The 24,978-nt window shown below is 43.7% G+C and overlaps 5 protein-coding genes across 5 annotated transcripts; 4 read left to right on the forward strand and 1 right to left on the reverse strand.

The window, feature by feature from the left end:
• The first annotated feature begins 290 nt into the window (after positions 1–290).
• On the forward strand, positions 291–3,517 carry LOC120357798. The gene is made up of 4 exons (XM_039449334.1): positions 291–749; positions 834–953; positions 1,056–1,133; positions 3,420–3,517. Exons 1-4 carry the CDS (start codon positions 443–445, stop codon positions 3,500–3,502), a joined length of 588 nt encoding a protein of 195 aa, XP_039305268.1. The 5' UTR covers positions 291–442; the 3' UTR covers positions 3,503–3,517.
• Positions 3,518–6,066: 2,549 nt separating this feature from the next.
• On the forward strand, positions 6,067–8,254 carry LOC120357758. Its single transcript, XM_039449231.1, has 3 exons — positions 6,067–7,871; positions 7,953–8,085; positions 8,198–8,254. Exons 1-3 carry the CDS (start codon positions 6,067–6,069, stop codon positions 8,252–8,254), a joined length of 1,995 nt encoding a protein of 664 aa, XP_039305165.1.
• A 3,050-nt stretch (positions 8,255–11,304) lies between these two features.
• LOC120357759 lies at positions 11,305–12,429 on the forward strand. The gene has a single exon (XM_039449232.1). The coding sequence runs from the start codon at positions 11,305–11,307 to the stop codon at positions 12,427–12,429; it is 1,125 nt and encodes a 374-aa protein (XP_039305166.1).
• A 1,529-nt stretch (positions 12,430–13,958) lies between these two features.
• On the forward strand, positions 13,959–14,504 carry LOC120357760 (uncharacterized protein F54H12.2-like). Its single transcript, XM_039449233.1, has one exon. The coding sequence runs from the start codon at positions 13,959–13,961 to the stop codon at positions 14,502–14,504; it is 546 nt and encodes a 181-aa protein (XP_039305167.1).
• Positions 14,505–22,034: 7,530 nt separating this feature from the next.
• On the reverse strand, positions 22,035–22,904 carry LOC113002716. Its single transcript, XM_026129886.2, has one exon. It carries the CDS (start codon positions 22,902–22,904, stop codon positions 22,035–22,037), a length of 870 nt encoding a protein of 289 aa, XP_025985671.2.
• Positions 22,905–24,978: the final 2,074 nt, after the last annotated feature.

Consider the following 24,978-nt stretch of genomic DNA (forward strand, 5'->3'; position numbering starts at 1 on the left):
GTTTTATCGACAGGAAAGAATGTCAAAAATATGCTTTTGTTAGAAGAATTTTTAAGGTTTGGCTTTTAGCCTGATTTTTTTCAAATGTCAATTTTTGACAAGAGTATGATTTTTTTCTAATCAAAGAATAGGAAACATTATCTACTATAAGATTAATCTACGAAACGAAGGTTTTGTCTAGCAACAAAACAGAACAGTAGATAGGACTAACTAGAAAAATCAGAGTTCGAAAGAAGGCTGAGTTGTCGAGATAAATTCATTTTCTTTTTCCTCGCTTTTGAAATATTTAGAAGATGCAACGTATAAATATTAAGTTTCACGAAAGCTAAGCGTTAGTTCGGCTTTCGTACTCTCCAGTTATAAGTCGAGAGTTTTTCGTTGTACTACGACAAACGTTGTAAGTGCAATTTTTATTGCGAGTGAAAAAGTGAAAATAGTGAAAATGTTGCGCGACGATATTGTTAAATTTTTTATCGTGGCGTGTAATTTTAATAATAAAATAGTGAAGGGTCACTATTTTAAGAAGATAGCGCGTGACAATGACGCGTCGAACTACGCATTGTTCGACAAGTTCGCTAAGGAGTGCTCCAGCACATTGCTATGTGTTATGCACAGGCTGGGGCACTGTAATGGCAACGTGACGTTGGAAAATATAATTCGACGTCACGTTGAAACGCGACAACAGAATAAAGCGTTTTTTGAAAATGATGCGGGGGGTCATATAGCTGACTTCTTGCGTCAAAGAGAAGGTAAGTAAATTTGATGTAAATTTAAAATTGAGCGTATTAATGTAAGTGTTTTTAGATATTATTTAATTATATTTATTTTTACAGTTGTAAGACACGTAGCCAGGGTTGAGCCGCTACCGCCTCGTCGTGCGGCGCCTCTTGAGCGAAACTACGGGGCGAGACGACGACGCGCAGAAGAGGAGCTTCAAGGTGCCGTAGCAGCCCGTAAGTAACTCTACGTACAGTAAGCATGAGACACGCGTCGTCTCGTGGAGAAAATTAAATATTCACAGTTTTATCAAATATTAAATATAGAAAATTTTCTAGGAAGACCACGAATTGAAATCGCGGACTTAGTTGCGGAGCCATCATCTCCTCGATACACCCCCGTCGGTGAATCATCAGGTAAATTTAAAAATATCGTGTTATAAAGTTATTGTAATAATAGTAATAATAATAACAATTGTTATTATACACTACTCAAAAAAAAATAGGGAACACTTTCCAGACACCAAAAATTAGGCTATTTTCAAATGACTGTAACTCGGTGAAAAATCATCGTAGATAAAAAATAAAAAAAGCATTTTGAAGCTTGAAGATCGAGCTTTAACCTTCTACCAGCAGATTTTCAAAATTCTTTTAACTTCCTTGTCTTATGCAGTAAAAAAGCACACCTTGTTTTGTTCGTTAAAATTTCGTATTTTTGACACTTTGCAGATCGACCAACAAATTTTTTTCAAATAATTCAAGTAAAATTTCATAAACTACAACTTTTTACCTACAAAATGCTTTTTTAAAAATTTCTCAACGATTTTTTTTGACCGAGTTACGCAACTTTGAAGCTAAAGCTGCATTTTATACAAATGATATCCGTACTCCGTGAAAAATCATCGTAGATAAAAAATCGAAAAACCATTTTAAAGCTCGAAGTTTCAGCTTTAACATGTTATTAATGGTTTTCAAAAATTTTCTCAATTTCTTAGTACTATGCCCCAAAAAGATACACAGTTTTTTCCTTAAAATAACGTATATTTAACAGCCTGTAGCTCAATAAAAAAATTTTTTTCGACAAATCCAATGCAAGTGCCTCAAAGTATGACATTTTCTCTACAAAATGCCGTATGAGGTCGAGCGTTGTCCTGCATGAAAATAAAGTTCCGACAGGTTCGATTTAATAGCAAAACGTGTGGTCGTAGAATATCGTTGATATAACGAACACACACGAAATACACACCATTGAACACTCATACGCGCGCGCGCATACACACACAGCAGAGAGGGTTTGGAGTCATTAAATACTGCAAAAGTGACGAACTGCGGGGTCCTTATCTCTGCAGTAATACACACACACACACACACACACATGCACACACATACACATATACGAGTACACAGTAAAGAGGGTTTGGAGTCGTTAAATAGTGCAGAAGTGACGAACTGTGGGCTCCTTATCTCTGCTGTGACACATACACACACACACACACACACACACACACACACACACACACACACACACACACACACACACACACATACAAACGCACGCACGCACGCACGTACACACGCACACACGTACACACGCGCGCGCGCGCGCGCGCACACACACACACACACATACATACACACATACACAGTAAAGAAGGGTTGGAGTCGTTAAATACTGCAGAAGTGACGAACTGTGGGCTCCTTATCTCTGCTGTAACACATACACACACACACACACACACATACACACGCACGTACGCACGCACGCATGCACGCACGCACGCACGCACGCACGCACGCACGCACGCACGCACGCACGCACACACGCACACACGTACACCCGCACACACGCACGCGCGCACACACACACACACACACACACACACATACACGATGTGCAAAAATCCGACCGACAACCTCCACGTGGTGCACATTGGGTAATGCTAATGTCAGCGGTAGACGTCATTTTTCGGAAAAATGTACTGTAAAAAATGTATATCTTTGAAGTCTTGTAACTCGGTCAAAAAAAATCGTAGAAAAAATTTAAAAAAAAGCATTTTGTAGAGAAAATGTCATACTTTATGACACTTGCATTGGATTTGTCGAGAAAAATTTTTTTATTGAGCTACAAGCTGTTAAAAATACGTTATTTTAAGGAAAAAACAGTGTATCTTTTTCGGGGCATAGTACTAAGAAATTGAGAAAATTTTTGAAAACCATTAATAGCATGTTAAAGCTGAAACTTCGAGCTTTAAAATGGTTTTTGATTTTTTGTCTACGATGATTTTTCACGGAGTACGGATATCATTTGTATAAAATGCAGGTTTAGCTTCAAAGTTGCGTAACTCGGTCAAAAAAAATCGTAGTGAAATTTTAAGAAAACCTTTTTGTAGGTAAAAAGTTGTTGTTTATGAAATTTTACTTGAATTGTTCGAAAAAAATTTGTTGGTCGATCTGCAAAGTGTCAAAGATACGAAATTTTAACGAACAAAACAAGGTGTACTTTTTTACTGCATAAGATAAGGAAGTTAAAAGAATTTTGAAAATCTGCTGATAGAACGTTAAAGCTCGATCTTCAAGCTTCAAAATGCTTTTTTCATTTTTTATCTGCGATGATTTTTCACCGAGTTACAGTCATTTGAAGATAGCCTAATTTTTGGTGTCTGAAAAGTGTTCCCTATTTTTTTTTGAGTAGTGTATATTTAGATGACGACGACGATACTCGAGGTAATTTTGACAGAGTTCCATCCTCAGCCGATGAGGCTATATTTACTCCAGATAAGTTTTAAAAAATAGACTTGGAGAAACTAACATATAGTTATTTAGCATAATTAATAACAAAAAAAATATTATTTAGTGTAAGCAAACGAGACGGAGGACGAAGAAGAAAGAGAGGAAAGAGCGACGCAGGAGGAGGAAGAGGAGGAAACCGAAGAAGGAGCATTAAGAGAAGATGAGGAGGGGGATACAGACGAAGATGAGGAAGAGGAGGAAGAGGAGGCAGAAGATCAAGAAGAAGAGGAAAATGAAATAGAAGAAGAAAAAAAAGAGCAGGAAGCGATGGAAGATGAGGAAGAAGGAGATGAAGAGGAATCGGATGAAGGCGGTGAAGTGGAGGATAATGAAGAGGGGACGGAAGTAGAAAATGACGCCGAGGAAAGAGAAGTCAGAGTTGCTTCTCCAAAGTATGATGGTAACTATTATTAATATTATTATTAAATTTTTTTTTTTTCGAAGTAATATAAAACAAAATAATTTTAGATGATATACATTATGCCAATACCTTACCATGGAGGGCATAATTAATATCACTGGGCGGGAAAATATCGCGGGGTAACTTGGTGAGTTAGTTAGTATATTATATCTTTTGTCGGCGTTTTCGCGTATTAGTAAAAAAGAAAAGAAAAAATAAAACAGAATATAAGACAGCAATGATTAATAAAAATATTTCATCTTTCAGTTCAAACTGGCGCTGGACTTGCTGAAGCTGTAATTGGAGGAAACGCTAGTGGGGAAGAATTTCTCCACAATGCTGCGGAGAATGTAGCCGACCAAAGGCCTCAACAGCAGCAACATCGGTCGCAGCAACCACAGTCGCAACATTCTCAGCAACAGGAGCAAGACCCACAATCGCAGCAGCAGCAGTCGCAGCAACAACAACATCGGGTTGGTGATAGATTTAATTATATAGAGCTGCAGACGGAAAACGCGCGTAGATTTAGGAATTTTGCTATACTCGGGAGAGAGGCGAGTTTCGCGATACGTCCAGTGCCACAGGGTGCCGATACCGTGCGTTGGCTAGAAAACGCGTTCCACGAAATCCATGCGTACGCGATAAGCTCAAGTGAACCGACGGATTACGTAGGACTATCTTTCAATTCCGAAAGTTTAACGCTCGGATCGGCGGGATTGTCGTTTCGCCCGGCGCGCGACTTGACTTACAAGGACATATGGGAACTCGTAAGTTCGGTAGCGCAAAGCAACGGCGGAATTGAAGTCACGGAAACTTTTAACATCAGGGTTTTCAATGTCGCAGTACCGGTGGGGCGTGGAAGGGTATCGAATCCATTGACGCGTGAGGATGTCGTCAAACGATCGATATTGGAAATAGTAAATGACGATAATTTATGCTTTCCTCGTTCACTTGTAGCCGCGCGAATCCGCTGCGAACGTGAAAATCTTCGGACGGGGCCACGTCACGAAATGTGGGAAGCCGTAAGATTCCGACGTTCCTCGCTACAACGCGATTTAGCGTTAAAATTAACGATGAACGCCGGTATCGTGATACCGGAGGAGGGATGTGGGATTTACGAAATCCAGCAATTCCAACGGTATCTCGCCGCTGAAAATCTGGCAATAATGGTTTACGGTTTTAAAGATTTCGGACGCGGGGGGAACCTAATCTACGATGGGCGTACGATACTCGCCTCACTAGAACGCAAACCGAATCATTGCTTAAATATTATGTATTATGAGGGTAGACGCCATTATAATACCATTTTAAATTTAAAAGCCGCTGCGGGTTCGCAAGGTGGATATTGCGTAGCGTGTAACGTTGATTATCGCCCCATCAGAGGGCATCGTTGCTCTAAAAGATGCCCACACTGCTACGCTATACCCTCGTGTGAACATCACGACGCGGAGAAAGTCAGGTGCGATACGTGTAATCGTACGTTCTTCGGAAATTCATGTTTCGAGCGTCATCGTACCGAAAAATCTGATGAAGGAAAATCAACTGTTTGCCATTCGGTTAAAATTTGTAACAATTGTGGGCGATTTATAAAATCAAGCTCGCGGCACGAATGTAATAGTGCCTATTGTAGGATATGTCGTTCTCAACAACCCGTGAATCATTTGTGTTTTATGCAACCTCTTCGACGCAGAGTCGAAGCTGAAGACCCTGGAGAGGGTACGAGTGCTGCGGCGATACGTGAAGAGGCGCAAAGAAACGCTAATGACCTCGAGGGTGAGAACGACAATGAAGTCAAGGGAGCTGTCGCATTCGTGTTTTACGATTTTGAAACGCGGCAGGACGAGACGTACGAAGGAACCGAGAACGTAAAGTTACACGTTCCGACTCTCTGCGTAGCACAGCAAATTTGCGCTGCTTGCGTGGCTATAGACGACGGTGCGATGTCGCTGGTGCGGAACGCGCGAATTTGTATTTAATATCGACCCGGTAAAGCAGTTTATAGAGTTCGTGACACGGCCGACAAAACATTTTAAAAGTATTATTTGTATCGCTCACAACGCAAAGGCGTTCGACGCGCAATTTATTTTAAAATATCTAGTCGAAAAATCGTTAATAACGGAAAAGCCACGGATAATTCTGAACGGGACGAAGATTATCGTGATGACGATCGGTCATACAAAATTCATCGACAGCGTTAATTATATGCCGATGCGATTATCTGATCTACCTAAAGCTTTCGGGCTAAGGGATACGGCAGATAAAGACATTTTTCCGCATTTATTTAACACTGTGGAGAATCAATCGTATGTCGGTCCATTACCCGAGGCTCGATTTTATTCTCCCGATCAAATGAAACCTGATGAGCGCGAGCGATTTCTTGCATGGCATACGGAAATGACAAATAAAAATGTCATCTTCGATTTCCAGCGCGAGATCGTACGTTATTGTCGAAATGACGTAGATATTTTACGACGTGCTTGTGTAGCTTTCCAAAAAATATTTTTAGAGCGCGGCGGTGTGTGTCCTTTCGAAGAATGCACGACTATCGCTTCCACGTGTATGAAAGTTTTTCGAAAAAACTTTTTTCGCGAGGGGGAAATAGGAATCATCCCGCCGGGCGGATACAGAAACGCCGATAGACAATCGCGCAAAGCTTTACAATGGTTAGTGTGGAAGGAGCGTGAGCTCGATCATCCCATAAACCATGCCGGGCGAGGTCGCGAGCGTTTAATCGGCGGTAGCCACGTAGACGGATATTACGAGACAAAATTGGGGACTGAAACTCAGCATTTCGTTCTCCAATTTCACGGGTGTTTCTGGCACGGTTGCCTTACTTGCTTCCAAGTGAATCGTGACAGTAAGCTTTCAACTGCTAACCGCGACGAAACGCGTTACGAACGAACTATCGCAACGACATGGCGTCTTCGCCGGCAAGGATATCAGGTGATTGAAAAATGGGAGTGCGCTTTCGACCGAGAGATGAGGGCAAATAACGAGATGCGTAATTTTCTCGAACATCACCCTATACTAAAATCTGCGCCTCTCGATCCGCGTGACGCGTTTTTTGGTGGCCGCACGGAAAATATCGTAACTCGACTCGAAGCGGGGTACACGGAGAAAATACGTTACGTGGACGTGTGTTCTCTGTATCCTTACGTATTAAAGACGGGCGTTTTTCCGATCGGCCACCCTGAAATCTATATCGGAGCGGAATGCTCGTCGTTAATCGGCGACGGACCAGGGTATAATTTCGACCCGGTCGAAGGTCTTGTATGTTGTCGAGTACTCCCACCGCGCAATCTCTTTCACCCGGTACTCCCGTATCGTGTGCGCGGAAAATTGCTGTTTGCGTTGTGCCGGAGTTGCTGCGAAATGTTCTCGCAGTCCGCGTGCACTCACGAACATCCTGACGAACGTGAATTCGAGGGTACTTGGGTATCATGCGAATTACGTAAAGCCATCGAGAAAGGTTATCTTGTGAGGCAAGTAAATGAAATTTGGCAATACAAAGTTGCTCGCTACGATCGCGATACGCGGCAGAGCGGATTGTTCACCGGATATATAAATTCCTTTTTGCAATTAAAGCAGGAAGCTAGTGGATGGCCGAGCAAATGTGTAGATGAAAAGAGTAAAGCACGATACCTTCGTGAATATGAGGAAATCGAAGGTATTACACTCGATAGAAACAACATCTCACGTAATCCTGGCTTGCGCTCGGTCGCGAAGCTCTGTTTAAATTCCTTCTGGGGAAAATTCGGCCAACGATCGAATCTTCCTAATACCGAGATCGTAGAATCGCCTCAGCGTTTCGCAACTTTGCTCACTAGCCCTGAGCACGAAATAACTGACATATTACCAGTCAACGACGAGGTATTGTATGTCTCGTGGCGACTGCGAGAAGAGGCAATCGTAGCTTCTCCGATTACCAACGTTGTGATCGCGGCATACACGACGGCACAAGCTAGGTTAAAATTGTATGATTATTTAGAAAAGTTAAATAGGCGCGTATTATATTGCGATATCGATTCTGTTATATATTTGAGTAGTGGTGATCCAAACGAGTACGAACCACGTACTGGGAATTTTCTGGGCGACATGACGGACGAACTCGAGAGCTACGGCAATGGTAGCTACATCGAGTCGTTTGTGTCGGGAGGCCCAAAATTTTATGCGTATGTGGTTCGTACAGCGGATGGAATCACTCGTGAAACTTGTAAAGTGAAAGGAATAACTTTAAATTATAATAATTCTAGATTTGTAAATTTCCATAGTATAAGAAATTTAATATTAGAAAGAGAAAGGCAAGAGGAAGGAGAAGATGAAGAAAACCGTGGAAGGGAACCCGTGATAAACGGGCTTTAATGCAATTCGTCGCAATGCTTTTCACGAAATTGTAACAAGAGAAGAGAGGAAAACATGTTCGGCGGTATTGGTAAAGCGCAGATTTATTAATAATCGTTATTCGGTTCCATACGGTTTTGTCGAATAATCATCTTTTCTTACTCGAGCTTTGTTCTCGCTTAAATTTAAGTTTCGAGTCGTCAATTTTTCCGTCCGCAGCGTATAAGTATCATTGTAAAAATTCTATAAAAACGTATTAATCATAAGTCATTCATTAGTTTTAGCATTGTAAAATATAAAATGTAAATATTTTTACAATATAAAATTAGGACAAAAACGTGCTAAAATAAAAAAAACATTTTAATTAATTTTTCATAAAAAATTTTATTATACATTTCCAATCCGAATCCTGTTTTGTTTCCCGTGTACTTTTTCCCTTGTTTCTTTTTCGTGAATTATTTTCCCCCTCCCCAGCGGCATCGTCTATCAGCTCATTAAAACGATGCCGACCTAAGCGCTAAGTGAGTGGGATAAGCCTGTATGTACCCCGCGCCGCGGCACGGATCAGCTCGTTGTTGGCCGCGGTTGGCTAACGTACCAGCGGGGGTACGCTCACGCGAGCGCGCGAACGCCGCCGCCGCCGCCGCCGCCGCGTTGATGCGCTTATCTCTGCCTTCAAAATTTTAACTCCGCGAATTATTAATATCGATATTGTCGACGATTAGTATTATTATCAGCATCGACCGCCATTTTTTCTTTTTTGTTTTTGAAGCAGCGCACCGGAATCGAGTCAATCATTTCGCAAAATGGATGTGCGTTGGAAACATCCCTGGACGTCGATTATATGCGGTCCCACCGGGTGTGGGAAAACGATCTTTGTAAAGTCTTTTATCAAATATCTATCGAGCATGTCCGACGTGAGTTTCGAGAGAGTTTTATTTTATTACGCTGAGTGGCAAGAAGCTTATCGACAATTAAAATACGACGTGAGTGTAAGCGAGGCAGAAGAGTCAGCACGGGGATACGACGTTAAAGTGGCGACGACAACAATGACGAAGAAAAATATAATCGAATTTCGCGAGGGATTACCTCGCCCGGAAGATTATTCGAACGATCCGTTTACCCCGAAACTCGTGATAATCGATGACCTTATGAGAGAATCGTCGTCGAGCGACGCGATCGTGGATCTTTTTACTAAAGGCAGTCATCATAAGAATCTCAGTGTCATTCTTATCTCGCAGAATCTTTTCCATCAGGGACGCGGACAACGCGACATATCTCTCAACGCGAATTACATCGTGGTTTTCAAAAATCCTCGCGATTGCGCTCAAATTCGCCATTTAGCGCGACAAGTCTATCCCGATGATCCGAAATTTCTAGAAGAGGCTTATTACGATGCTACTTCGAGACCTCACGGATACTTGTTGCTCGATCTGAAGCAATCAACTCCGGACGAATATCGATTTCGTACGTGCGTCTTTCCCGATGATACTATTACGTTTACGTACCGCGTAGATCGTTTTCCATTGCATAAAAATCGCGTAACGTGGCTCGTGGAGGCCAGTCGCGCTGTTCTCTCACGCGACGAAGGAGGACAACATGAGTTCGGACAGCGTGACGAAAATCGCCAGACGTTCAATCGGAAAGAGAAACGCTTGTCTTCTCGAGGCGTTGTGTCATCTGAACAATAAGCAGCGAATGATCTTTCTTCGAATCGCGGACGATAAATTTATTCATTGTATTTGCGAGTGCGTTTTTAATACACTTAAAGGCAACGGCCCGCTCAAACGACGTGAAAAAGATCGACTGAGTACTCGTAAATACAAATCGACACTGCGACGTATTGCGACAAAACGCGGAAATTGGAAGGATAAGAGACAACTTTTGGTGCAACGAGGCGGATTTTTACCCTATATCATAGGACCCATATTGTCGGCCTTATTAACTCGAATCATCGGAGGCACGGAATCATAAGAATAAATCGCAATGGAAAGGGCAAAAAAGATGGTTTTAATTTCTACAGAAAATCTTGAGAGAATGCAGCAACAGCAGCAACAACAGAATAAATCGATTGCTGTAGAGCCGAAGGAAAATATCACGACGGAGAACGGTGAAAACGATAATAATAGTAATTCCGTACAAACTCCTGGTACCCTTCTGACACGACTCGATGCGGAAATGAGTCGTATTCTTAATTCACCTTACCCGCGTAACGAGGATGAGAGATGGAAAATGTACAGAGAGGTACTTTGGCGGTATCTTTACTATATCCGAGAAGCGCGAAAACAAAATGCAACCAACGTAACCGAAATTGTCGACAACGAAACACCACTCCTGGAGGAGATCAGCAACAATAGCGACGGCAAATCGACGCTCGTTTCTCACGATATCCCCCGAAAATCACAAATTTCTGCTAATCTTTCTCATTTATCCGATATCGACAATACCGTGATAAGAAGAGAACATAGCCTTCGATTGTTGAAAAGTGCCGGAAAAATAGTAGAAACTGTCCCGAAATCGTATCGCGCTCAAGCTCGCTTACTGATGAAACATTTGCTCGATAAAGCGGTGCCTGACAGAATTAATTGGAACGAGAATGGAGTCGTGACTATAAATGGCAGCATTGTAAAAGATTCGAATATCAGCGAGCTGATGAACGACATGATGCGAGAAAGAAAAACCGTAAAACCACCAGTAGGAAGAGTTCAGTTTGTTCAATTACTACACAGCTTAAACACGCGTTCGACACTGGTAGGGAATAAGCGACTGTTAAATGGCACCCTCGCTTTTTCTTCCCCGATTAATGTGAAACATCGGCCTTCGTCAAGTTCCACGCCGATTGCAACGAAAACATATTCAACGAGATCGACAAAACGTCAATCGGAAAAACGCAAGAAGCAGGAACGAGAAGAAGAAAGAGCCCCTGATTACGCATTGTATCTGTCCCCTTACTTTCGTAAAGCCTATCCATCTACAACTTTTATGAAAAACGGGGATTCGCTTCCTGCGCGAAAAAGGCGTTTGCTAGATTGGAATACACTGAAGAAATAATCGATAATGTCGGAACTTGAAAAATTATACTACGATCCCGCGCATTACGCCGGCTTCTCAGCAGTGGAAAATCTGACACGTGCCGCTAAGCCGAATTTCACACGTAACAATGTCGCTCGCTGGCTGGAATCGCAAGATGCGTACTCGCTGCACCGTCCACTGCGCCGAAAGTTTCCTCGACTGCATTACAACGTAACGAATATCGACGATGTGTGGGAGGGCGATTTGATTGAGGTGCGAAATCTTAAAAGTTATAATGACGGATATTCTTATATTCTCGTGATTATCGATGTACTCAGTAAATTCGTTTGGGTGGAACCATTACGTGACAAAACGAGCGTATGCGTGACAAAAGCTTTTCAGCGTGTACTCGCGAGAAGCAAAGGACGAATACCTATATACTTGCAAACTGACAAGAGTAAAGAATTTGTCGGGCGTGCGACGCAAAAGTTTTTGGAAGAAAACGATATTCGTTTTAGAGTAACGCGCAATCCCGACATCAAAGCAGCCGTCGTCGAACGCTTTAACAGAACATTAAAGGAACGAATGTGGCGGTATTTTACGCATAAAAATACGCGTCGATATATCGATGTTTTGCAGGATATTGTGCGTGCGTACAATCACACTCGTCATTCGGTCACCAAAATGCAACCAGCGGTTGTAACGAGAGAAAATGCTCGTATCGCGCGTGAAAATATAACTCGACGGTGGAAAGACGTTAACAAAATTAAGAATGCTAAATACCATGCTGGCGATCTCGTCCGCGTCAGTAGAGCGAAAGGCACCTTCGAGAAAGGATACGAGGCGAATTGGACCGAGGAGATATTTCGAATTCATCGTGTTCTTGAATGGCGAAAACCTCGTGTGTACGAATTAAGCGATTTAACGGGGGAGGTCATAGACGGGATCTTTTACGAACAAGAATTAGCTCGAATCGAGAAAAACCTGCAGGAGAAAGAATTTATTGTGGATCGCGTGATAAGGAGTAAAGGACGTGGTGCTAATAAGCAACTGCTAGTTAACTGGCGCGGATATCCTAGCAAATTCGACTCTTGGATCCCAGCTTCGAGTTTATCGAATCTCCGAGATGACGGCAACGGACCAATTTCACATGATTCTTCCAAGCAATAGCAGTATGCAGTATTTTCCGGAAAATACTACTTCCTCCTTCATCACGGAGTTACCTGAAACTGTAGAATTGCATGGAGAATGGGAAGTTGCACTAAGCGAGATTCAATTTCCCTGTAGTTTTTTTCACGTACGTCAGTTTCCCGAAAATGAGCTCAAATATTTCTTTTCCACAGAAGATATATACGAGATACGCAATGGATCATATGTGTTGCATCATAGAATAATACAGAATGGTATTTACGAGACTATCGAGAATCTTATCCATGAGATTAATGAAGCGTGCCGAGATTCACATTTTGTTTTCGAAATACAAAAAGAGGGTGGTAAACTCGAAATAGGACTTAGCTGCGACGTGGAAAAATGTCGTGTTAATCATTATATTAACTTTTCCGATAATCTTTTTCGAATATTAGGATGCGAAACGGAATTAGGCGTAAAAGATAATTTATACTTTTGTAAGATTATGATAAACGATTCCGGTGAATGCATGACTTTTCTCAAACTCGGATTTAAAACGGAAAACGGTAATCGAATTTATTATTATCAGAGTAAAGAGCCCTGTAGCCTGTGGCGTGGTATTCCAGACAAGCTGTTCGTTTATTGTGATATTTGTGAATCTTATATAACCGGTGATGTACAAACCCCGCTTCTCCGAATAGTCCCGGTCGAGTCACGCGAAAGTAATTACGCGTACGGAACGAATCAGGTGAAACATTTCTCTTTTCCATTTTATATTCCGTTGCGAAAAACGCGTTTCCGCAGGATCGAAATAGATATAAGAGATCAGCTCGGAAAAAAAATACCATTTGAATCGGGAACCTTGACGGTGACATTGAACTTCAGACGTGCTCGATAATTTACATTAGAATACAGTTGAAATAAACGTAAGTCCGCGATAAACAAAAGAGAGAAAATTAATTTCACCATGGACTATGAGGAATATTACAAGGCGCAAAGCGGAGGTGCCAACGGAAGGGGTGGGGGAATTCCACGGGTTTTTGTCGGCTCGCCCTATCAACGCGGACATGGTATCGGAAGTTTTCTCGGTGGATTATTTAGAAAAATTTTACCTTATCTAAAGAGGGGTGCGCGGGCTGTCGGTAAGGAGGCTTTACGCGCGGGCATCAACGTAATGGAGGATGTCGAGAACCATACCCCGTTGAATGAGGCATTCAAAAATCGCTTCGCGGAATCGGGGAAAAACCTCAAAAGAAAAGCTACAGAAAAAATAAAAGACTTGATGAAAGGATCGGGATATAAAGTAGCCGTAACAACTCCGATGCTTCAGTTTCCTCACGGTTACCACGATCCTCGCATCGCTAAGAGAACGTCGCTTTGTAAACGTAATCGTTCAGTCAAAAGAAAATCGAAACGCAGAAAAAGCGCTAAAAAATCGAAGAAGAAGAAAAGTCACGGAACAACTCGAAAAACTAAAAAGTCCGGCACGAAACACCGCAACAGCAAGAAGCGCAGTGTATTCACGTAATCCACGCACGAATTAGCGTTAGCCATAGTTCGTCGTGATAAGTATGTCTTTCCTTCATACCCATTCGAGCGAGTGTTTGAAGAGTGAACTCGATCTCTTCGCTTTACCGCCTACCCAGACTAGTATCGAGAGTGCTCAATGGATTTATTACAAGCCCGTAACATCGCTCGCAGACGACGCACCAATAGAATTTGTTATACCCGGTCATGGAGAAGACTACCTGGATCTCACGCACACTATGCTAAGTCTCCGTATACGTGTAGAAACGGAAACAAATACCGGCACCGCCGCCGCAGCCGCCGCGGCGCCCAAAGTAGGCCCTGTAAATCAACTGCTGCATTCCATGTTCAATCAAATCGACGTGTATTTCAATAAAAAACTCGTGTCACCTCCAAACAACGCTTACGCTTACCGCGCATACATCGAGGCGTTATTAAATTATGCTTCACCCGCAAAAACTTCCCATCTCACCTCTTGTCTGTGGGACACGGATACTCCCGGTTTCATGGACGAGCCGGTAGATTCGCCAACGAATCAGGCTCTCGTAAGACGCGCTCGTTACATTCAAGGAGGACGCGCGTTCTCATAGGACATCTTCACTGCGACGTTTTTAATCAAGATAAATTCTTAATTAACGGGGTGGAAGTTAGAATGAGACTCGTACGTTCCAAAGATTTGTTTTGTCTAATGGAAACAAATTCCACGTCAAAAATCCGCATTCTAGACGCTAGCCTACTTGTAAGAAGAGCAAAAATAACTCCCGGAGTATTACTAGCGCATGCGAGAATGCTGAGTAAAACCATTGCCAAGTATCTCCTTACGAGAATCGAAGTTAAAACGTTCACGATACACTCTGGTCTCGTGGGAGAATCGTTAGACAATGTGATACTTGGACAGCTACCGAAACGAATAATAGTTGGCTTTGTTGATAACAAAGCGTTTAACGGCGACAGAAAATTAAACCCGTTTAACTTTAAGAATTACGGCATAAATTTCCTTTCTCTCTACGCTGACGGAATGCAGATTCCAAGTAAACCGTTACAGCCGAGCTTTAAGAAAGACGAACCGCTCTACATCGAAGCGTATCACACCCTCTTTTCCGGAACAGGCATACATTTTTTGAACGAGGGAAATTCTATAAGCAGAGACGATTACTCTAACGGATATTGCCTCTTCGCTTTTGATCTTACACCCGATCTATCGGCTAATTGTGCTGGGCATTGGAATCTCGTGAAACATGGAAGCTTACGACTAGAAGTGAGATTCGAAAAGGCACTTACCGCGACCGTTAATTGCATCGTGTATGCCGAGTTCGATAATGTTCTAGAAATCGATTCATCTCGGCAAGTCATAGTCGATTTTTCTGGATAGTCTCTTATAACACAGATGGATCAACAACAAGAACATTGTCTGTAAAATGTTCACTCCCCCATCATTTTTATCGTCACCACCATCATTAAACTACCGTATGCCTAAAAGAGAATTCAGTTTGGAACGAGACTCGGACGTAGCCGGTTCGATTAAGAAAGCTTGCGTAAAGTATAAAACTATGGACATAGTCATCGACATTCAAGGTTTTCGCGATGCTGAGGAACAATTTATTCCGAAAGAAGTCGCGGTTGTCGCTGTCAACACTCCAATCATCGGCCAATGGATTATAATACGACCTTGCCCGTTTGACGAGTTGCCTGTAAATTCGAAACGTGAAAACAACTGGCTTACGCGCAATTATCACGGCATCGAGTGGTTCGACGGCGAAGTTAATCTCAAATATTTCAAGCAACATCTACGAGAAATTACTCGACAAGCACGCTACATCTATAGCAGGGGACACGAAAAGGCGCGTTACCTACGCAATCTGCTATCCAGAAACGTATATAATCTGGAAGGCGTTTCTCCAGCCTTCAAAAATTTACCCGATGTCGAGGAGAGTGGTCATCGATGCACGTATCACGGATTTCGCGCAAAAGCAAATTTTCACTGCGCGTTGCGCAATGCTTACAAATTGAAACACTGGTTAATCGAGCAAAATAGTAGTAGCTCGAGCAGTCTTCGTTCCGACGAAAACGACAGCGAAGAAGAAGAAGAAGAAATAACATACAAAACAGCGTCGGCTATAGCCGAAGACGAGAAAATAATCCCACTGCCGTCGTATGAATTCCCTCGAAATTTTACATGCGCTGCGCCAATTGAACGCAGAATACACGGGAGTCTATCCAGCCGACAAGCTACCAAAGGTGTGGACGAGGTCGACCGCCATCGTTGCCAACACGGATGATCACAATCAACCTGGCCAACATTGGGTCGCCTTTTACATCGACAAACTTGGAAATGGAACATATTTCGATAGCTACGAATTACCTCCCTCGGATTCTAGATTTCTCCTGCGATTGCGACGAAACTCTATCACGCATCAATGGAACACCACACAGTTACAAGGAGCGCTTTCCCAAACTTGCGGGCAATACTGCTGTGTTTTTTTATATTTCATGTGTAACGGTTATAATCTTAATCAATTTCTTAATTTATTTTCTGTCGAACACACATACAACGACCGACTAATCGCAGAATTATTTCACAAATTTTTTCTTTATAATAAAAGAAAATGCGTGATGAAATCATCTGTATGCTACCCCATTCAATCATGTAACTTAAAAATATAAGAATATACTCGTAGATGTATGAAAAAAAGTTGAATGTTTCAATAAATACTCTTTTGTAACTTTTAAAACCGAATTATTTTTTCACTCGACCTACCTAATGCCAAGACTCTATCTCCTGCACGTAGTAACGCTAAAATCGTAAAGTGCTTCCTTTTGAAAATTATTTTTTTCTAAACGTACCATACCTTTGAAAGCACATGTATATCGTAAAAGACGTTTCCGTCCTTTCTATCGTAATTTCCAGATAAGACCTTTCGACTTCTCAGGCCTCTTTTACCCGTTCCCCACTTTGCTGCTAAATTTTTCCCAAAATATCTGTTTTTCAACCAATCCGCTCCTGGGGCAGCCGTGGGGGAAACCAATAAGCACACTCTAATTCCTCCCGGAGCCATCCCCTTTACTTCCCAATAAAAACGCTCCTGATATCGTCAGGTCTTCCCCGCCCCTCCCCCCGGTCCTGATATCGTCAGGTCCTCCACGGCCCGCTCCAAATTTCGTCAGACCCTCCCCTCCACTTGGCCCTTTTACTGCTAGCGCGTCACCCTATCCCCATCACTTCACTGATAAGACTGGCGCCAGTGACGTCATTTGTTTTGACGCCCCATGGCTAACCATATACTACTCACGACGAAGAGAGAGAGAGAGAGAGAGAGAGAGAGAGAAAGAGAGAGAGAGAGAGAGAGAGTCAATTTGACGCGAACGACAGAGCTGTAAAGATTTATTTAATATGTATTATCCTGTATATAAGTACTGTTATATCAAAGTATATTTTTGTTTAAACGTTTTATTATTTATTTTTGGATGCAGCTTGTTATATATATATATATATATATATATATATTAGGAGTACAAATTGAAAACCGCCGTTTTTTGTCAAAATTTGAGGATTGATTGTTGAAAAATGGTTACATACTTATTCTTGAAAGTATTGTCCATCGCTGGCCACTACTTTCTCCCACCTTTCGGGCAACATACGAATCCCGCGTCGAAAAAACTGCTCGTCTTTTGCGGCGATCCACGAATCGACCCAGTTTTTGGCCTCTTCGTAATAATGGAAGTGCTGCTCAGCCAGGCCATGCGCCATTGATCGGAACAAGTGGTAATCTGAAGGGGCGATGTCAGGAGAATACGGCGGATGAGGTAAGACGTCCCATTTCAATGTTTCCAGATAGGTTTTAACGACCTGAGCAACATGTGGCCGAGCGTTGTCGTGCAGCAACATCACTTTTTTGTGTCTTTGCTCGCATTGTGGCCGTTTTTCCTGCAATGCTCGGCTCAAACGCATTAGTTGTGTTCGGTAGCGAGCTCCTGTGATGGTTTCACCCGGTTGCAACAGCTCATAATAAATCACGCCGAGCTGGTCCCACCAAATACACAGCATGAGCTTTGAGCCATGGATGTTTGGCTTGGCCGTCGATATTGATGCATGGCCGCGGTAGCCCCACGATTTTTTTCGCTTTGGATTATCATAATGGATCCACTTTTCATCGCCGGTTACAATACGATGCAGAAAACCCTTCTGTTTTTGCCGTTGGAGCAGCTGTTCGCACGCGAAAAAACGCCGTTCGACGTCTCTCGGCTTTAATTCGTATGGCACCCAGTGTCCATGCTTTTGGATTATTCCCATGGTTTTCAAACGATGTGAAATAGCTTGTTGAGTCACGCCCAATGAATCTGCAAGCTCCTGTTGCGTTTGAGATGAATCTTCATTCAGTAATGTTTCCAATTGTGTCTTCAAACTTTTTCACCTATCCGGGACGCTCCTTGTCTTCTATGCCGAAATTACCACTTTTGAAGCGTTGGAACCATTTTCGACACGTTCTTTCACTAATGGAAGCCTCACCATAAGTTTTTACAATCATTCGACGCGCCTCAGCCGCAGATTTTTTCGAATTGAAGGCAAAAAGCAAAACTTCCCGCAAATGACGCTTATTGGGCACAAATTTTGACATCTTCGATCACAAAAAAATATATAACGCCGATAAAAATTCACAACTGCAATGATAAGGAATTGTTGCCAGATGCCCAACCTTACATTTAAAATTTTTGATCTAACGTTTGGCGCCAGCTGTGGGGAATGATGGCTCGAGTCCTCAAGACGTACCCACTAACGACGTACGGAAGGGAAGACTGATTAATTAAACACACCACGTAATTAGTAGAACGGATATATTGTCAAGGTACAACGTGTGTACAGGACTAGCGTCAGAGAGAATCTGAATCTTTTTAGAGCTGCTCGCAGGCAGCATAGTACCAACCTTAGAACTAGTTTGTACCGCTCAGCGCTAGGGAAGAAATGTGGTGGAAATCCCCACATACTCCCCCCCGAGTGACAGTAAATAAATGCTATATTAGATATCGATATTACAACTGGAACGTGACTTTTTTCTTTGGACGTGTATACGTTTTTATCAGCGGACGTTCGTTGCTGGACGGTTGACAAGTTGGATTATTACTTAAAATAGAGTCGGTGAGATCGTCACGAATACAAAATGCCGGCTTGAGGTTCTCGACGGACACACTGCGCTTGGTGCCGTTTACATCTATGTCATAGATCCGGTCGGATACGCGTTTGATTATGCGATGGGGACCAGTGTACGGACGTTCAAGCGATTTTTTAGCGGCTCCTACGCGAAGAAAAACGTGCGAGCATGAGTTTAAATTTTTAAAACAAAATGCGCGCTTTTTAAATTTGTGTTCCACGGGAACAGGTTTCACATTGCGCATGTACTCACGGAATTCTTCCACGAACGCATGAGGGTTCGGCGTGAAATCTTCGGGAAGCACAAGTTCACCCGGAATCCGCAGTGTAGTACCGTACACGAATTCGGCTGGCGACATGCCAGTGTCAAGGCGGACATGGATCCGTAAACCTAACAGAACTGTTGACAGCGCGCGCGACCATTCTTTATCGGCGTGGCACATAATCGCCGCTTTAAAACTCCTGTGCCATCTTTCAATGAGACCGTTCGCCGCAGGGTGGTACGCAGTGGTGCGAATACGCTGGCACCTAATTAGCTGGAGGAGCGCTGCAAACAGTTGGGACTCAAACTGGCTACCCTGATCGGTGGTGAGAGTCTGAGGTGCCCCGAAGTTGGCGATCCAACCATCGTAAAACGCTCGCGCGACTGTGAGGGCTTCAATATTTTTGAGCGGAATTGCCACAGGCCAACGCGAGAATCTATCGATGAGCGTCAGGCAATATTTATAGCCGTCTGATTCGGGCAGAGGGCCCAATAAATCTAAGTGCACGTGCTCGAACCTGCAATCCGGCGCGATAAACTTTTCCGGAACAGAATGGACGTGCCGCGAAATTTTTACTTGTTGACATTGTATACAGTGCTTACACCACTTGGTGATATCGCGGTGCATGTTTGGCCACACGTAGCGTTGTCTTATTAAGCGGTCTGTGACTTTTGGGCCTGGATGAGCCGTGTTGTGGAACAAGTTAAACACACGGTTTCGTAATGAGCTCGGAATGTAAGGTCGGATGGCCTCACCGGTGATCTCACAAAATACCGTGGTGTGAGTAGGACCCCACTGAATACGTTTTAATGAAAGCGGGAAGTCCGGTGTTTCGCGAATAGTTCGTAACTCATCGTCGCGCTCCTGATGCTCAGCGAGTTCGACGAGCTCGATTTCGGTGGGCAAACGAATGGTTTCAACGCGTGACAATGAGTCGGCGACTACGTTGTCGCTACCCGAGACGTGTTCGATTCGAGTTGTAAATTGGGAAATGAAAGAGAGCTGTCTTTGCTGACGCGGTGACCCTTTTCCCGAGCGTTGCAGGAACGCGTAAATGAGTGGTTTGTGGTCCGTAACAACCTTGAAATCACGACCTTCTAAATGATGACGGAAGTACTTGATAGCTTCAAATATTGCTGTAAGCTCGCGGTCGTAAGCACTGTATTTACACTGTGCGGGCGTAAACTTGCGCGTAAAGAATGCGAGGGGTTTCCACGCATCGTCAAGCAATTGCTCGAGCACGGCTCCCATGGAGAAATCCGACGCGTCGCTAATGATGCGCATTTCGGCGGACTCATCCGGATGCGAGAGCATTGTCGCGCTGGCCAGGCTATTTTTACATTTAACAAACGCCTCCTCCGCCTCTGGCGTCCACGCAATTACACGTTTATCGTTTTTTCGGGACTCACGGAGGTACTCGTTAAGCGGCGCTTGCTCGCTGGCGGCGTTACGCAGAAGTCTACGATAGAAGTTTACTAAACCTAAGAAACGACGCAATTCGACGATTGTGCGCGGTTTGGGAAAATTAACGATGGCTTGAACTTTGGAAGGGGATGGCTTGCATCCTTCGCTATTGATTACGTAGCCGAGAAATTCCATTTCTGACTGACTGAACTGGCATTTCTCGACGTTAAGTCGCAAGTTATAGTTTTTTAAGCGTTGCAAGACAATGCGCAGATGCTTCTCGTGCTGCTCGGAAGACGAGGATGCAATGAGTATGTCGTCAATAAACGCGAAAACGAACTCTAAATCCCCCAGTGCGCGAAAGATGTGTCGCTGGAATGTTTGACTGGCATTTCTCAGACCGTAAGTCATGAATTTATATTCAAACAGACCAAAAGGCGTAATTACTGCTGTTTTGGGCACATCCTCGGGCGCAACCGGGATCTGGTTATACGCTTGAAAGAGGTCAAGCTTGGTAAACACGTTTTTACCCCGAAGGATGGAGGAACAATCGTGTAGGTGAGGGACAGGGAATCTGTCTGGAGTGGTTATGGCATTGAGGCGACGGTAATCACCGCATACTCTCCACGATCCGTCTTTTTTGGGCACCATGTGGATGGGACTCGCCCATGGACTGCTGGAGGGTTGGCAAATGCCCAGCTCTGTAAGCCGTTTGAACTCTTTTTTGGCTATGTTAACTTTCTCCGAGTTTAGCCTTCTGGGAGGCTCGGCCACCGGTTGGCCAGTAGTAATGATACGATGTTGTACGTCGCTGTTACTTGGTAGCGTAGCCTGCTTGAGGCCAGTGACTTCCGGAAAGTCCGCGAGAATATGCGCGAATTTCGTGTCTGGATTGACAGTGCTGGCTTTAAGGAAAGGCGTTGCCCTAATAATACCCGAAGTATATGCATTGTTGCGCGCGTCGATTAGTCTGCGACCTTCGAGGTCTGGCAGAAGACCGTAGTGTTTCAAGAAGTCGGCCCCAATGATCGGGTACGGAATCTTTGCAACACAAAAGTTCCACGTGAGTGGACGTAAACCGATATGCAACGTGCGAAATAATTGCCCATATGTGTTAATCACGGTGTCATTAGCCGCGTATAACTTGAGATTACCGGGCGTTTTATTTGAGGTATCGCCAGCGGGAAGCAATGAAATCTCCGCCCCCGTGTCAATCAAGAATAACTCTCCTGTGAGTCGATCGCGCACGTGGAGGCGTTTAGAAAAATTGGGGTCCACCATGCTAGCCTCCGTAATGGTGGACCTGTTTATTCCCCCTTCTCAGTAACTGCGGCTTTGTTTTGTTTCCACGAGCACGGGGACTTATCTGTGCCTTTGCACGCCCGCGCTGCCTCGCCAAAAGTTCTGTGCGGCCAACAGACTTTAGGCTGCCTACTGTTAGAACGTTCGCGGTGCCGTGATTTATCTCTACTTCGCGACCTGCTAGATCGTTTAAGTTGAGCCGAGAGGGTAGCGAGCTCTGCAGCAAGGCGATCGACCTTGCTTTCAAGGTCCGATGGCTGTGATTGTTTTGCAGAGGAGGCTGCACACTGTGCCGATTCGTTGGCCGTCTCCGCGATCTTATCGGCCATTTTCGCTAATTTATCTAAATCCGCGCAGTCCGAAACCGCAAGTATACCACGCATGTAGGGCGTTAAATGTTCGCAAAAAATAGTTTTAATGACGGCGTCATCGCAACGTTTATCTGCATTAAGGTTACGCAGCCGGCTAAGAATTTGCGACGGTTTTCCGGAAGTAAGCACTTGGCCTTTTAATAATTGTCGAAGCTGAGCTTCGGCTGACGCGGAAAAGCTTTCGATAATGCGCTCTTTCAGCTGGGTGTACGGTTCTGTTTCGTCAGGGTCCGCGATCAAGTCACGACAGCACGCGATTGCTTCGGCATCTAGCGCACTGATGACATGATGTGCTTTGGTCTTTTGGTCCGAGATGCGGGCGGTCCCAAAAGACGCCTCAACCTGAATGAACCAGATGACGGGATCTTTGATCAAGAAGGGTGGGATTTTAGGAATTCGATAAGAATCCACGCGCGGAACTTCGGCCTGCCCTTGCATCTGCTGCAAGGTGGTCTGCATCTGCGCCAATTGTACTTGCAACTCTTCGACCGTGGGCGGAGGCATTGTTACTAAGACGCGTTACAGAGTTAATTTACCACGACGCTCGCGGCTTGTATTGGTTATCGGAAATATAGCGATTTTAAATTGCATGAATGTTGAGCCGAAACGCATGCGCCGTACTCAACGCAACGTGCTACGTGTTAGACTTAAAACGATGCGTAGCGAACAAAAGCAAATAAATTTCAATATGGCGTTCGGCGGGAAAGAAGACAGGCGCGAACGGCGCGAAAATGGCGTTGCGCGAGCGCGAAAACGAATGGCCGTAATGGCGGTCGATGCGCGAATCACGAATGGGACACGCGCGAAAACGAATAGCCGTAATGGCTGTCGATGTACGATTCACGGATGGGACACGCACGAACCCGACGATGGGCGCGCTTCGCCGCGCGGAAGGGTACCTCGACGGCTGATGCCAATGATGAGACCGCAGCTGCGGCTTGACGCCTCCAGCGGTGATGCCGCGTGCAGCCGCGCACCTGGCGATGATGTCCGGGTCTGCTCGCACCCTCGATGACAGTGTCACGGTGCGATCGCCTTAACAATGACGTGTGCCGGTACTATCGCCTTCCCGGCGACGGTGCCTTGGTGCAATCGCCTTCACGGCGACGGTCCTGGTGGAATCGCCTTCACGGCGACGACGTCTCCTTGGATGCCGAAGTCTCGTTCGGCGCACGCCTTTTGCTGTGGCGCACTTACTGGCGGTTACGCCTACTGCGATGATCGCAGTTATTGTCGTGCCCTTGGCGAGACTAATACCTTGGGCAGTGACGCTCGTTCTGTGCACGGCCCTCCTTTAGGATGTAAGTAAGGGCGTGCAGTCGATGGGCACGTGGCTGCGTGCCTTTCCTCAGTTTTTCTCGTGTCGAGGAACACGTGGATGATCGGCCGGCGGCCGAAATCAGTTGCTTCCTTAGATCACGTCGGGGTCACCAATGTGGGGAATGATGGCTCGAGTCCTCAAGACGTACCCACTAACGACGTACGGAAGGGAAGACTGATTAATTAAACACACCACGTAATTAGTAGAACGGATATATTGTCAAGGTACAACGTGTGTACAGGACTAGCGTCAGAGAGAATCTGAATCTTTTTAGAGCTGCTCGCAGGCAGCATAGTACCAACCTTAGAACTAGTTTGTACCGCTCAGCGCTAGGGAAGAAATGTGGTGGAAATCCCCACACAGCATTTACCGCTGGCGCCATCTACTGGAAAACGGCGGTTTTCAATTTGTACTCCTAATATATATATACCCAGTAAGCAAACAAACATTTCTGTGATGTTATTACAACGTTATTTAATAATATGTAACGTTTCCAAATATGTTATATTTAATGTTGTAATCAACATCAATATGAACAAACTTTGACCTTGATTTAGAGGTTTTTGTAACAATTACATTGAAGTAACAATTACAATTAACATTTTGCTAACGTTCTTTTAACATTTTGATGATGTTTATTATATAACATTACCCATACAGCATACTAATATTGTATCAACATCTCAACTATATTTAATGTAAATATTAATGTAAATATTTTTCTGAAATGTAAATATTAATATAGTTACACCACATAATTACAATGCAAAACATTATTTTCGTAATATTTTAGAAACATTTTTCGCAAAAAAAATCTTGGGAATTTCTTTTGGAAATTTCCAAGTGGCCACCCATCCAAGTTGTGACCGCAGTGAATGTTGTTTGATTTCTGCGATTGCTGCGAACTGGATCCCTCGTGATGATCTGTGAACACTTTATATTAATACGTGTGTATAACTATAGATTAAATGAATATATGTAGAAAAGATGAAACATAATGTATTTTATTTTATCACACGCGTTTACCCGATAATAATAAATGGTTGACTGATTTTATTAACTTTCTTAATTTCTTACTATCGAACACTGTTGAACAATTTTTCGGCAACTGAAATCCGTTCAAAGAAACACATACTTTACTATCGCACAGCATGCATTTATCCGATGTTATCAAAAGCAATCAACTGCGATTTTATTGATGATTATAAATGGTTATACAATTTCATTGCAAAGCAACGATTCAAAAACCTTTAAAGC

This window comes from Solenopsis invicta, chromosome 5 (genome assembly GCF_016802725.1).
Source record: "Solenopsis invicta isolate M01_SB chromosome 5, UNIL_Sinv_3.0, whole genome shotgun sequence".
NCBI classification, from domain to species: Eukaryota; Metazoa; Arthropoda; class Insecta; order Hymenoptera; family Formicidae; genus Solenopsis; species Solenopsis invicta.

Coding starts and splice junctions, on each gene's coding strand:
- LOC120357798 (XM_039449334.1), top strand. CDS start 443: ATGTTGCGCGACGATATTGTTAAATTTTTTATCGTGGCGTGTAATTTT. Junction 750..833: donor CTTCTTGCGTCAAAGAGAAG/GTAAGTAAATTT, acceptor TTATTTTTACAG/TTGTAAGACACGTAGCCAGG. Junction 1,134..3,419: donor CCCCGTCGGTGAATCATCAG/GTAAATTTAAAA, acceptor GTGTATATTTAG/ATGACGACGACGATACTCGA.
- LOC120357758 (XM_039449231.1), top strand. CDS start 6,067: ATGACGATCGGTCATACAAAATTCATCGACAGCGTTAATTATATGCCG. Junction 7,872..7,952: donor TACACGACGGCACAAGCTAG/GTTAAAATTGTA, acceptor ATATTTGAGTAG/TGGTGATCCAAACGAGTACG. Junction 8,086..8,197: donor CAAAATTTTATGCGTATGTG/GTTCGTACAGCG, acceptor ATTTAATATTAG/AAAGAGAAAGGCAAGAGGAA.
- LOC120357759 (XM_039449232.1), top strand. CDS start 11,305: ATGTCGGAACTTGAAAAATTATACTACGATCCCGCGCATTACGCCGGC.
- LOC120357760 (XM_039449233.1), top strand. CDS start 13,959: ATGTCTTTCCTTCATACCCATTCGAGCGAGTGTTTGAAGAGTGAACTC.
- LOC113002716 (XM_026129886.2), bottom strand. CDS start 22,904: ATGCCTCCGCCCACGGTCGAAGAGTTGCAAGTACAATTGGCGCAGATG.